The 14,819-nt window shown below is 42.0% G+C and overlaps 1 protein-coding gene across 1 annotated transcript; it reads left to right on the top strand.

Moving 5' to 3' along the window:
* The first annotated feature begins 2,819 nt into the window (after positions 1 to 2,819).
* Mmp12 (matrix metallopeptidase 12) lies at positions 2,820 to 13,346 on the top strand. The gene is made up of 10 exons (XM_051200122.1): positions 2,820 to 2,903; positions 3,935 to 4,182; positions 5,859 to 6,007; positions 6,152 to 6,277; positions 8,284 to 8,445; positions 8,610 to 8,733; positions 10,192 to 10,325; positions 10,732 to 10,891; positions 12,394 to 12,497; positions 12,962 to 13,346. The coding sequence occupies exons 1-10, from the start codon at positions 2,823 to 2,825 to the stop codon at positions 13,060 to 13,062; spliced, it is 1,389 nt and encodes a 462-aa protein (XP_051056079.1). The 5' UTR covers positions 2,820 to 2,822; the 3' UTR covers positions 13,063 to 13,346.
* Positions 13,347 to 14,819: the final 1,473 nt, after the last annotated feature.

The following is a 14,819-nucleotide window of genomic DNA, read 5'->3' as shown; positions in this document are numbered from 1 at the left end:
AATGCCATTTATGGAGAGTGCTAACGAGTGCAGAGGAACACTGCTCCAGCTGTGACAGGAGGAAGAAATGGACAGGGCTGACTAGTGTCTGGTACTCCCTTGTCTCTCCCTCACGGTAGTCATGCGTAGACAGGGAAACTGACCTTAAATAACTCACGAGAACCACACAGCTTGTAGGTGACAGATCTGAGGTTTGAGGCCAGGTCTGTTTCCGTTAAATCTGGCTCCAGAGTTAAAGTCGGGTCACACATTTGAGTCACAGGCCCCTGCCCTTATGTATTCACCTCGTTACTGGAGAAGGAGAATAAGCGTGTGCACACGTGTGCACACACACACACACACAGACAGAGAGACAGACAGAGACAGACAGAGAGAAAGAGACAAAGAGAGACAGACAGAGACATCTTACTGAGTCCATTTAGCACAGTTTTGCTTCTGTGTTTGTTTTGGGATGGCTGTTTTGTTTGGTTTTTGAGACAGGGCTTCTCTGTGTAGCTTTTGGAGCCTGTCCTGGAACTCACTCTGTAGACCAGGCTGGCCTCAACCTCTACCTGCCTCTGCCTCCCAATTGTTGGGATTAAAGGTGTGCACCACCAAAGCCCAGCCTGTGTGTATGTTTTTAAGGCTGATCACTTGGGCTTGGATAAGATATCAAGGGGGCTTATCCCCAGAGAAAACGAATTCTTTTTCTTTCAACCACCATTGACTGTTTGTAGCTTTCCATTCAGCAGCCTTGTAATATGCACCCCCCATCCATGTTGACATGCTAACTGGCATTGTAATTACACAGGTCTTGCTTAAGTGAGCATATTGTTGAATTTTCATGGGTACAGCATCACTGTCTTATCTAGAATACACTATTTCACATCAGGGTCCTGGGCCTCTGTCACTTGTAATCTTTTTACCCCCTCTTCTGTGATGCTCTCTGACCTGTAGTTGTAGGGTTTCATTGTAGGTAATCTTTAAGCTGTACCAGGCTCACTATTTTTCCCTATTATTTAATGTAGTATTTATAACAATTCCTGATGTAGGAACACTTTTTACTTCAACTTTACAAGGAGAAAATTCATATTGAAGGCCATAACACAACAGACTAAGATGCTTAAGCAGGTTAGTTTGAGTCTAGGAATTAACTTGACAACATTTGAATTGCCCTGAAGCTGCCCATGTAGTCTTCATCCCCTTACATTTGACTCATTTGGAGTCACTGGTGAGTTGGGGCACAGGAGAACCAAAATGTGGGCATGTTCATCTACCCTCATTTTTGTCTAGGGCATTCTCTCACTTCTTAGCATCTCTGTTATTCCCTTGCATCTTGTATAATACATGCATGGGCCATTTCCTGCAATCTCCCAAGAACTGAATTCTGTCTTGCTGTGAATGAGACCAGTTCTTGCTTTCAGTAGATCAGAAACACACCCTCCTTATAGTGGGAGGTTCATTTCCAATGTCCTTAATGTTCTCCAACCAGATTCAGTGATAGGTCCTTACTGAGTATCTACCACCCTCTAGGTATATTTCAACACCAGGAATACAAAACAGACACCCCCTCCCAATTTCCCACTTTCTAGCCCAACACAGTTCTGTTACTCTTACAATTATTGAGTTAAATTCAGTATTTGAGAGGATTTCCTTATAATATTGAACACATGATCATTCTCTTTCTGAATCCTTGAGCTGCTTCTGCTTTCGAATTCATGATAGCAGGCAGCTTCCCCTCATAGAGTACTTAACTCACTGTCTCCTTTCATAATGGCATAAGCAGGTTAAACCATATTGTCCCCATTTCAAGTGGGTCATCTAGAAATCACGCCACAGACTATGAAAGAGGCAGGGTTTGGAAAGGATACCAGATAGTGCGGTAGCGGGGGTCAGGGGCATGGGAGTGTTTCTCCTTCTCTTCCTATCTGAGGAGAAGAGTCCAGGCCTGTAAAATCTTTAGCAAAGGAGAACAAAGCATAGGACACATGTGCGTGAAGAAGCCATGCTGGACCTGTTGTTTTGCATGATAACCGAAACATCAATATCTGCCTGTTTGGTTATTATAAATGCCTCTGTGTGTGCGTGCATGTCATAATAAGCGTGTGAAGGCCAGAGGACAACTTCCAAACATCTGTCCTCGCCCTCCACCATGTGGGCTCCTGGAGAACCAACTCAGGTCATCAGGTTTTGGAGGAAGCGTCTTTATCTGTTAAATCATCTCACAGGGCCCTAACAATTCATTCAAATTAACATTAGGAAGTAGCCAGCATGTCCCAGTTCAGGGAGATTGGAGGGAGTAGTGTCTAAATTATAGCCCACTTGTATACCCATGCACTAGACCCTTCATCTAGAAGCTGCTTGGGACGGGATTAAAGGGGTTGGACAGAGCCTTGTCCACACAGCACAGCGTATTCTAGCAAAACTATTTTCTTCACACATTCTTTTAAAATCTCCTTTAAAACACTTCTTCTATAATGGGTATAAGGAAAGCATCATGAGGAGAATCGACAACACCAAGCTTTCCAAAATTCTACTGGCAGAGTTGTCTTTGAGTCTTTGGTAGATTTGTTGTCCTTGTGACTTACCTATGCTCATAAGGAAGTAGCAGCTCAGGCTCACTGGTGATTTTGAAGAAATACACTAGAGATGCTTAGGTGAGTGATGACACTTTGACCCACTGTCACATGATTCTGAAGTACAGTAAGGGATGATATCAACTGTGAGTCACTCAGAGGATTTCACGTTCACAGATCCGGAGTAAAGCGTTATATAAAGCGGGCTTTAAGGGAACTTAGGGAGCAGAGTGAAGAACAGGCTCTGCTGTAAGGACTCTGCTCACAATGACATTCCTCGTGCTCCTCGTGGTCTGGCAGGTGTCTGCCTGTGTTGCCATTCCCATAAACGAAACAGAATTTGCAGAAGTGAGTATGGCAGGGCTGCCCTGGTCTAGCCCGTGTCTTTGATATCTGCTAACTTTGCAAGTTTTATTTGAAAAGTATGATTTAATTCTTTTTAGCATGTTTGGCTTTCCATAGAGGATCATCCAAATGACATGATGATTTTGTAAGAATGTAAACCTTTGGGTAAAAAGTTTAGCTCGATATAATTGGATTGCATTTCTGGTAGAGTGCTGTGTTTTGGTCTCCGACCCCATTTTGCCTTTTGTCTGTGTTAGTAATTTAGTGTCCATTAATGATGTGATATTTGGACATGACTTAATCTGTGTGGCAGGTTCAAATTTTCATGATAGTTATAGCATCCTCCATCTATGCTGGTTTATCTCAGATATTCATTCATAAGTGCTTTTAAACCTTATCTTTTTATAATTTAAAAAATGACCTCCTGCTTTCTAAAATTCCTTTTTGAGACCAGGCCAGCTGCGTTGCCTTGTCTGGCCTTGAACTTGTGGACTCAGATGGCCCTTCTGTATTGGCCTCCTCTGAAGCTGGCTCTATTTTCTAACATTATTTTGACTTTCATTTTATTCAAGTCTTCTGCTGTGTCAAGATTTTCCCCAATGCTGGGGATCAAACCCAGATCTTTGAGCATGCTAGGCAAGTGCCCCACCACTAAGCTACCTCTGCCAGTTAAGTCAAGTTTTGATGCAACCTAAATGGTTTGAGCACCCTGACAATAAAGATTTTACCACTTACAATGTGTCCTTATATGCTCAATGCTAAAATAGCTTCTAAAAACCCAGAAGCAAATCTCAAGAAGCAGTTTTTCCGCTAGGCTTTGGGGAATCTGACTATGACATGTTTAAATAGCATAGGAAGTTAAATTTTTCTTCCTTGTCATTGATGTCTAAATATTAATAATGTAGGCTGCGATTAAAATACCTGGCCCGGGAACATCAGCATGTTGCCGGCCATATTTGCAGGGCTCCCAGCGGAACCCTGGCCATGTACAACATGTACCGTGTGACTGTGCATATTACTTGTGTTTTGTCCAGAGGTACTTGACAAAATATTACGACTTTAACGAGGACAGAATTCAAAAGACAGACTGGAAAGCCAATCGAAACCCCCTAGAAGAAAAAGTCCAGGAAATGCAACAGTTCTTTGGGCTCAAAATAACCGGGCGTCTGGACAACCAGACTCTGGTGACAATGCACACTCCTCGATGTGGAGTTCCTGATGTGCAGAGTCTCAGGGCAGCAGCGGGGACAACAACATGGACGAAGCGTCATCTCACCTACAGGTAATGTCTGTATATGCCCCAGGGAATTCTACTTTCCAAGGGGTGTGCCTTCTAGAAACCCGAAACATTTAGCCACAGCAAAGGTTTAACTCTAAGGCGTTAACACTAAGGCATTCATTATTTCCAGGCTGGTGTGATGGCTCAATGAGCAAAGTGCTTGCCATACATGGGGGTCAGAGTTCAGACCCCAAGAGTCCATGTGAATGCCATTACAGGCATGGCGGCTGTCTGCAATACCAGCACATGGAAGCAGAGATAGGGGATGCCCAGGGAAAACTGGATGGCGAGATGATTGGGGCATGATTGAGGAAGATACTTGAGTCAACTTCAGGCCTCTATATGCACGCACACATGACACACATACTTACTTACACACGTGAATATGTGTATAAACACAGCACACCACACACACACACACACACACACACACACACACACACACACACACACAGTTCATTGTCTCTGTAAGGAGAGTTGTTCACTGAAGGAAGACTTGCAGCCATTCGCTTGTCAGTCAGTCCAGAGCAGAGCAGAAAACCTGCTAGCAAACAGAACGAAACTGAATTGAATATAAATAAAAGACAGAAGTCTGAAGAACATTAAAGATGGACAAATGTGGAATTTGGGCACAGTTTATGAAAGCAAATCCTCTTTTACGAGGTTTCAACTGAAGAATGGATGAAGAAAATGTGGTATATTTACACAATGCAGTACTACTCAGCGGAAAGAAACAATGACATCCTAAAATTCACAGACAAATGGACAGAAGTAGGAAAAACCATCCTAAGTGAGGTAACCCAAAACCAGAAAGACAAATATAGTATGTACTCACTCATCAGTGGGTATTAGACATAAAGCAAAAGATACCCAGGCTATAATCCACAACCCAGAGAAGCTTGAACCCTCTTCCAGAAACAAATGGAAGCAGATGCAGAAATCCACAACTAACCATTGGGCTAAGCTCCTGGAGTATGGTCGAAGTGAGGTAGGGACAATAATATGAATAAAGGAGTCAAGATCATGATGGGGAAACCCACAGAATCAGCTATTCTGAGCTAGTGAGAGATTACTCACTCAGGTCTGACAAATGGGGAACCCACATAAAACTCTCTTAATCTAAGTGGCAATGGTGTGACTGGGACAGTATATGAGGCCACTGGCAATGGGTCCAAGATCTGACACTAATGCACAAACTGACTTAGTGGAGCCCATTCTACATGGAGAGATACCTTTCCCAGCCTAGACACAGGGGTGTGGGGTGGAGAGGTGCATTGGTCCTGCTCACCTAGATGATGGGACAGACTTAGTAGACTTCTTAGGGGAGGTCTTACCCTTTCCATGGCGTAAATGGGAGGAGGGAGGGAGTGGGGGGAGTGGGAAGAGAGGAGGAAGGGAGAACTAGGATTGGAATGTAAAAAAATGAATGAATAAAAAAGAAAGCAAATCCTTCACAATAATTACTAATAACTTATCAATAAGAAGAAATTCATTTACATTTTGATGGATAAAAGTTGTCCAAAAGGGGAAAAAAATGTTTGAACTTCAGCATTTTTTAAAGCATGGACTGTCCATACATGGGGAAGTTCTTCCAGCAGGTGTGGGTACAGAGCGGAGAGACTAGAGGAGACAAAGTTAACCAACGGTGTCATATTTGTTCCCCTCTTTCTCTAACACAGGATCTATAACTACACCCCTGACATGAAGCGGGAGGACGTGGACCACGCATTTCAGAAAGCTTTTCATGTCTGGAGCGACGTGACCCCGCTGAGATTCAGGAAGGTTTATACAGGCGAGGCGGACATCATGATACTCTTTGCATCTAGAGGTACCCAGCTTCACTTCTGTCATTTGCCTGGCGGTGTGGCAGCATCGGTCACCACACCACATCATGACACCAAGTGCTGTGCCCTGTGATGCCATGCTTTCTGATTAGATGTAGCTGACTAATGGCTTTCCTTCATTTAAAAAGCTCATGGAGACTACAGTCCTTTTGATGGCCAAGGTGGTACATTAGCTCACGCTTTTTACCCTGGACCTGGTATTCAAGGAGATGCACATTTCGATGAGGCAGAGACCTGGAGTAAAGGCTCTCAAGGTAGGAGAGGTTTGGTTTTGTTTTTAATGAAAACTAGCTGTAACTAAATTTAACTAGATTTAAGATAAGCCCTGATCTTGAAAGAATATATTTCTGATAAAATAATAAGTCTTAAATATCAGATTCTGATTGTTCACCTCTAAATCAAATTTAAGGTTTTCTATACTTAGTTCAGTTTTTCCTTACTGCAAATTGGAATATTGGGTGTGATTACGTTAGAGATCCAATGAGCAAGTTCTGGGCTGTAAACTCTTGGAAAGGGTTTGGACATGTAAAATCTATAAACTTAAAAGCAAACACTAATTCTGTGATAGATTGTTTGTTGACAATTTCTTAGACTTATGATAAGGTGGCAAGATATTTATAAAATATTTACAGAACCCCTATGGAGAAGTAGAAGCTCTTTAGGTCATCTTGGAGCCTTGCATGATCTTGGGATACCATTTTCAGAATGTCCAAGCAATCAATTGGGACGGTAACTTCTCTCACTCAGATAATGGGGGATGAGGTTAATTTATTATACCTTTACTACTATTATTATTATTATTGGAGGCCATCCCTAAGATGCTTTAAGCCAACATTTCAGTAGCTTTTCTAATATCTCTTGGAAGCTCTTACTTATATAATTCATGTGGAAGACATAGGAAGACCTTCAAGAATGTGGTCTCTCTGAATCCCCCTTCTTTGATTGATTTTCATATGCTGTATAGCCATATTACATATAGCATGTCTACTAGAAAGGTAGACACACAGCCTACGGCTTTGGTGACACAGCTTTGGTAAAGGCATTTTGAAGTCTGCAGAGGTAAATCATGTATAATTTGGTACTTACTGAGCTGCAAATTCTCAACCAGACATGGTCCATGTGTGAGATTTTCTCCAGGGTCATTTGGAGGCTGGTTGTAAGTTCTTCACCAAGTGACAATGCCTTGGAATTCTAATGATCCTAAGAAACATAAATCAATGCAGCTGCTCTCACCTGAGGAGAGCAAACAAAAGTCAGTAGCAAGTTTGTGTATGACTAGAACATGTGCTATTGATTATTGGCCTTTTTTTTTTTTCTTTTTCTGAGACAGAGTTTCTCTGTGTAGCTTTGTGGACCAGCCTGGCCTTGAACTCAGAGAGATCTGCTTGTCTCTGCCTCCCCAGTGCTAGGATTAAAGGTGTGTGCCACCTCTGCCTGGCTATTCCTGGTAATAGAGGATTGCTCTGACAATACTTATTTAGCCTATAATGACACTACTGAGGCTGAGAAAAGCTATTGGAAAGAGTGGGGAAATAAGTAAGGGATTCTCAAATGCCCCCTCTACTGTTAGAAGTGCGTTGTTTCCTTCCAAATGACAAGGCAATGGGGTGGAGAGTTGCTCAGAGGCTAAGAGAGCACACTGAGCTTGTCGAGGGCCAGCATTCTAGTTTTATTCCCAGGACACAGGTCAGGCAGGTCATAACTGCCCAACTGTGGCCTCTGCAGGCACCTGCACTCATGTGCATGGCATAGTCACAGGGGACGACATTCAGCCACTAAAGGATGGACTTCTATCACATAAATGGACCTGGGGTTTCTATAAAAAGGCCAGGCTTAAGAAGACGAGCACCCTATTATCTCATTCATATTTAGATATGAGAAAAGTTGCTCTCACAAATACTGACAGCAGAGTGGTGAGTACCAGTGGCTGAGGAGAAAGGGGAGGCAGGTGGGTGATGGCTGATCCCTTGGTACGAAGTCACAGTTAGGAGCATGGAGCCATCCATGTGGCTCAGCAATACAGCTATCGACAATAGGACATTATTTATTTCAAAAGGCTGGAAGAAAGGATTTTGAGTGCTTTCACCAAAAACAAATGGTACATATTTGATGAGATATATTTATCTGGTCTTGAACATTATGCAATGAGTGTAGGCATCAAAACATAATACCCCATCAACATGTACAATTTTATTTGTGAGTTAAATAAAAAGTGATAATCTACTTCGTAGATTTGTTTTTTTAATTTCTTGCATTTTAGGCACAAACCTGTTCCTTGTTGCTGTTCATGAGCTTGGCCATTCCTTGGGACTGAAGCATTCCAACAACCCAAAGTCAATAATGTACCCAAGCTATAGTTATCTTAACCCCAACAAATTCCGCCTCTCTGCTGATGACATAAATAGTATTCAGTCTCTCTATGGTAAGATGAACCTCATAATTTGCCAAACAATGCCATGAATTCTTCTGAATACTCTCATTTGTATGTTTGGAAATTTTTAGTAATTTAAACCCCATGTGTATGTTGTGAGATAGTCTTTCCTCTTACAAAATTTCACCAAACAAACATCAAAATGTACTTTTCAGGGTCCTCAGTGAAAGCCCCACACTTGGGAAACCCTGTTAGCCCATCATCAACTGTCTGTCAGCAAAGCTTGAACTTTGATGCTGTCACAACAGTGGGGGATAAAATCCTTTTCTTTAATGACAGGTATGATCATTTTCATAGTCAATCAATGTCATGTGATACGTGGTTAAATTTGTTAGCTTTTTATTGTTTGTTGTCAGAAGATATTTAAAGGATGTAGATCAAATTTGTAAGGCAAATTTGCAGAACTTGAATCCCAAGTTTCAGAGAGATATTAGATTTTTTAAAACAGTGAATTGGTGTGATACCATTTGTGCTGACTAGGAAGTTAGTGTGTGAAGAAATTAACTTTGTAGGAATCTGGATGGGGAATTAAAAGACAGGACATGGAGAAGCATAGGTAAAAATGATGAGGTCTCGGAGATTGGGGGATGGGTCTGTTGGCAAAGTGTGCAGTGTCCAGCAAGGGGGTCTGAAATTAATCCCGAGCTATTGCGAGTAGGTTTTCCCTGCAGGCCTGGACCTACCACGGCGCCAGCCCCAAATAACACACAGAGACTCTGTATTTGATATAAAGCTGTTGGCCAAGTACTAGTTTCTTATCGGCTAGCTTTGTCTTAAATATTAACCCATTTTTATTAATCTGAGTATTTCCACGTGGTCTCATCTTACCAGAAAGTGGATCTGGACCTCTGTTCTCTCCAGTCGCTACATGCTGACTCCTCCCTACTACTTCCTTGAATCCTCCTTGTCTCCTAGTCCCATCTATCTTCCTTTCCTATTGGCCAACAGTGCTTTATTCATTAACCAGTAAGAGAAACATATTTACAGAATGACATCTCCCATCACCCAGCCCCACATAGAAATGTTGAGGGACAGCCACACAGATTATGAATCCCAGTGCAGGGAAGGAGATTAGGACTTCTGGGACTTGTGGAGTCTAAACTAGTCTAACTGAACCCAAAAGTCCAGGCTCAATGAGAACATATGTCTCCAAAGATAGGCGGTGGAAGTGATTGAGGAAGACACTTGTCGTCTCCACACACAGGTGTGCAAACACATATACATGTACATGTACATGTACATATACATATACATACATCAACACCTACACACACACACACACACACACACACACACACACTCACTAACTCTTGAAGAAGATCATGTGTAGACTTCCTTGTGCATGGAAAATTCCAGAATGACTCCTAGTTTCTGTTTTGGAGCAGAGATGGAGACAGATGCTGGGGAGAGGAGCAGAGAGGGCTAACATGTGGGAGGGAGGGTGGATTCCTGCTTTTGAGATTATAAAACAGTAACTCTTCAACACCAGATAACCGTACCTTACAATCTTGTGAAGCCACACCAGAATCTGAGATCCCTGGAATCCAGACTTTGGGTATTTCTATTTTAGTGTTCCTGTTTAAGTCAGGTTCTCTTTCACGATGTTAGCACACAGAAATCTATGGACTAGGATGTAAAAATGAGGAAATACTGAATAATTTCACAAGTTCCCATTGTGTTTTGAAGAATGTACACCTACAGCAATTTTTCACATATATGAAATGCATTTACCACCAGGTTCTTGTGGTGGAAGCTGCCTGGAAATCCAGACACCAATATCACTTCAGTTTCTTCCATGTGGCCAACCATCCCAGCTGGTATTCAAGCTGCTTATGAAATCAAAGGCAGAAATCAACTCTTTCTTTTTAAAGGTAATCCCAATGCTTGGTTCTGTCACCGAGAATGCTTTAAGGGGAAGAGAAGTAAAGGACAAGGTATCACTTCTGCAATCAGAGATCTGATTGATAAGTTAACCTATAAGCTCAGCTATACAAGAAATACAACTTTTAGGATAGGTGTGTAACATATGAGATGGTGGCACTTAAAACATCCAAACCACAGAGCCAAGGAAGTAAGCCAATGATTGCGAACAAAACCAGGGTGGGGGTAACATTTCTCAGTGACAGAGAACCTACTTACTATTGATGGGGGCTCCGGCTTGCCCCACCCCCACCCCAGCACAAATAAAATCTGCACAAGAGAGATGTTTTATATTAAGCCAGTATTTGTATTATTCTTTGGAGTGATTTGTTGTGCTTTTTGTCTTTGTCCTTACAGATGACAAGTACTGGTTAATAAACAACTTAGTGCCACAGCCATACTATCCCAGAAGCATACACTCTCTGGGCTTCCCTGCGTTTGTGAATAAGATTGATGCAGCCATCTTTGACCCATCCCGTCATAAGGTCTACTTCTTCGTGGATAGACAATATTGGAGGTGAGATCCAATGGCTGGTATTTCATCCACTAAGATTTGAGGCGCAGGCACAGCATGGAGATTTCCAGAAGGCAGCTTTTGTTTGTTTTTTTAATGATCATCTAGTATATTCTTAATTTTTATTTTGTTGATGTTTCTGCCTATAGGGTGCTGATACAGAAGGTGGCTTTTCTATGAAAGTTTCTAATTTCTTTCCCTTTCTTGGGAGATGCAACAAGAGAATATGGTCAACCTGGTTCTTTCCTCTAGGCCATGGGTTTTTGATTTATTTTCATTTTGGAGAGTGTCTGGACTCCAGGACTCCTTCTCATAGCAGACAAAATGAGTAACCTGTCCTTCGAGTGACAAGTGAACCACAGGGAGGCCAGGTGCTCATTTCAGCAGGCCTGGTTGTCTTACTCACCTAATGTTGAAGAAGGGAGGGACATAACAGGATATACTAAGATAGTAAAGCCTCTATGTTTTCTTGAATGTTTAAAATTCAACATCTAATTTCAACTGAATGCCATATATTTATGACATAAATTGATTTGCCAATGTTAGCCTTGTTTGAGAAATAGGACTTGTGGTTTCACCAAATAAGACGTTCTGGAGAGGTGACAAACAGGTGCAATTTATTGTAATCCAGCAGTCTGTATTTTGTTGTTGTGATTGATTGATTGATTGATTGATTGATTGATTTTTCAAGACAGGGTTTCCTGTGAAATAGTTCTGGCTGTCCTGGAACTCACTCTGTAGACCAGGCTTGCCTCAAACTCACAGATAACCACCTGCTTCTACCTCCTGAGTGCTAAGATTAAAGGTGTGTGCCACCACAACCTGCCATAACCCAACATTCTTAGAAATTTGTCTGACTACTGGCTCTCCTTTATATTTTCAACTGACCAAGGAATTTCTGTTTCCTTGATGCCAGAGGGCCAGTGTGGAACAAACAATGGTCGGAGAACTAAACTGAATGAAAAAGAAGACAACGACCATGTTCAATTGTTCCATGGAAGTCTGGAGAAAATTGACTCTTTTCACTCAGTTCTGAAAGAGACTTTATGGAAATATTAGAGCCCCGTTCTCCAGTGTGGACATGACGTGATTTACTTTTAGTTTTTCTTTAACATGATGTTCAAAACCCATTGTTTCCATGACTCTTCACTATGGGATAAAACCATTGATATGTGTCTTGGTAGAAAAGATTTGCAAAAAAATGGTGATAGGCAAGTAATCATTGGGCCACTGAGGGCTGTCAGGTATCAAGCCCTCTTCAATGTCAGGCTGCATGGGAAGGGACTGAGCAATGGGAAAGGCACTGTGAGAGTAGGAAGAGATTTGACTAGAGTCAAGGGCCAAGTTTTGACCCCTGTAGCAACTTAGGGAAAATCAACCAACTGTTTAGGTCTTTCTACTTTTCACCAGTACGTTTAAAACACTTTTGGGAAATGATGGATATGTGCTTCCTGTTATGATGTCCATCTTCTCATTGTGTCCCTGCTGACCATTTCCTCCTGCAGGTATGATGTGAGGCAACAGTCCATGGACCCTAGTTATCCCAAACTTATTTCCATGCACTTCAAGGGAATTCAGCCTAAAATTGATGCAGGTTTTTATTTCAAAGGTAAGTAGACTGAGGAAATATTGGGGAATATTGAATGCAGACTGGGACCCAGGGTGGGTGTAAGATGCTTGCCTGTGTGGTGTGAACAAAGTCGCCTGTCAGTGTCACATAGCGATGATACAGTCTACATTGTGTGAGATGAGCCGCATAACACATTTAACAAGAATGGAAATCTTGTTTCATTCCTTCTCCCTCCTACTGAGTGGACCAAGATTTAAGAACAAGATTGAATTCTCTCCAGCCTTTTCCTCCTTCAAGATCCCTGTGTGCCTGACCTAGACCCATGTCCTCTCTTGAGACATCCACCCAGAGAGCGACTTTCTCAGGGCAGGGTGCACTGCCAAGGTCCCTGATATTAACATCTCAATCACACGTTTTGTAGTCTAGGTAATCTTTAAAATCAACTCTATGTTTTAAAGGAACACAACGTGAGAATTAAACAATTGAATTTGTTCCCATTTTAGGACACTACTACATCTTCCAAGGAGCCAATCAATTGGAATATGACCCCCTGTTGAATCGTGTCACCAAAAGGCTGAAAAGTAAAAGCTGGTTTGGTTGTTAGGAAGGATGCATTTAAGGGTGCTTGCCAGCTCTTCAGTTTAATTTGTATTTATCACATCTTCACCTTATGCTCAGGGCAATAACGTGATCTGAAATAAGGTGTGGTGTACAGGCTACAGATGAATATTTACACAGGAAAAGATGCTTTTACAAAATTGATCCTCTTCTGGCAAACGTTTTCACTTGATCCTTTTCTTACTTTTGAGGGCAGATACCCACCAAAGCTGCTAGGTTTTTCTGTAGGCTGTTTTCTAAGAACCTTCAGGTGTGTAAATTAGAATTGCTTCCCTGTCTTTACTGAAATTTAACATGTATAATTTTCTCAAATAAAATGTAAAGAATTTAGCTTTTGATATTTTTTTCTTTAAAAATATTGTGTGGTGGTGGTGGTGGTGTGTGTGTGTGTATGTGTGTGTGTGTGTGTGTGTACCACGTGTGTGCATGCTGATAGAGGCCAGAAGAGGCCATCAGATCCCTAGAAACTGGAGTTGGAGATGGTTATGGACAGCAGACTTGTGGGTGCTGGGGATTGAACCTGGAACCTCAGGAAAAGTAGCCTATGGTGTCAACATCTGTGTCATCTCTCTGGTCCTGTTTTGTTTGTTTGGTTGGTTTTGGGTTTTTTTTGTTTTGTTTTGTTTTTTGTTTTTTTTTCCCTTAAATATTTTTCTTGAGGAACAAAATGAATTTTGAAAATAACTCTAGCTTCCAAAAAAAGTCTCTCTGTGACTGTATCAAAGACTCACTAGAGATTTGATAGCTATGAAAAGCTTGGAGTCCTTTTGATCAGTTGTGTAAGGACACCTGTTTAATCCTATGACAAGACAGCATTCTCCAGCGTGCACATGTCCCCCAAACAACTGCAGCATGTGACCACAAGACTTGAGAGAAGTTGAAATGGGACGTTCATTCTTGTTAGATGTGTTGTGTGACTCGTTGCACATCAGAGAGTGGGTTGTGCCATTGCTGTGAGAACTTACAGGGTCTTAAATCTAAGACTCCTTAAAAATAGGAGAAAATGTGAGTAGCACACACCTCTGAGCTTGTTGTGGACGAAAGGTACATCATGGAGGTCCCCTCACGCCTGCACCCTGACCTCCTATCAGTTTCCCACATTGCTCCGACATCGAGGCTCCCTATCCTCTGTACTGTGTGTGCTGTACTGCTCTCATTTAAGGCCTCTGGGTTTGAAATGTGTCCAGTCTTGAAACTGACTGATGCATTCACCCAGACACAGAAAGCCCTCCATGGCAGATGAGCATGCAATCATGTTTGCAGTGACATGAACTGAAGTTGTAAGGATGTGGGGAAGGGTCTCTCTAGCCGTCATGTCTCAGATGTTGTGAGTGATGCTATTCATCATCAACTTGATGGGATCTGGGGTCATGTAACAGACACGTGAAGACTGTGCAAAGAAGTTGGACTGTGAGAGGGATTCCCACTTGCAGAATGGTACTGGGTTGACTACACTGGAACACCCGTCACGGAAAGGGCGGCACTCTGTCCTTACAATGATAGATGCCTGAATTCTGGCTATGACTTTCTATTTCATGTACATAATGCTTCTGCTCAAACTATCGCCCAGGAACTTACAGAACACCTTATCTGCCATCATGCCATACTGCATTGCGTTGTTTCTGACCAGGGAACTCATTGCACAGCCAAAGTAGCATTAGGCTCATGTTCATGCTCTTGGAATTCACCTGTGTGTTCCACACAGTCCCAATACATTCAGCTTGATAAAACACTTGCTGTTTA

The sequence above is a fragment of the Phodopus roborovskii genome, unplaced genomic scaffold (genome assembly GCF_943737965.1).
Source record: "Phodopus roborovskii unplaced genomic scaffold, PHOROB, whole genome shotgun sequence".
Classification (NCBI taxonomy): domain Eukaryota; kingdom Metazoa; phylum Chordata; class Mammalia; order Rodentia; family Cricetidae; genus Phodopus; species Phodopus roborovskii.
Note: the sequence above shows the minus strand (reverse complement) of the source record. Positions and strands in the feature narration are given on the sequence as shown.

What these genes read in the sequence shown, in the direction of transcription:
- Mmp12 (XM_051200122.1), top strand. Translation starts at nt 2,823, where the DNA reads ATGACATTCCTCGTGCTCCTCGTGGTCTGGCAGGTGTCTGCCTGTGTT. An exon ending in AAGCGTCATCTCACCTACAG is followed by an intron (nt 4,183 to 5,858) that starts GTAATGTCTGTA and finishes TCTCTAACACAG; the next exon opens with GATCTATAACTACACCCCTG. An exon ending in CTGGAGTAAAGGCTCTCAAG is followed by an intron (nt 6,278 to 8,283) that starts GTAGGAGAGGTT and finishes CTTGCATTTTAG; the next exon opens with GCACAAACCTGTTCCTTGTT.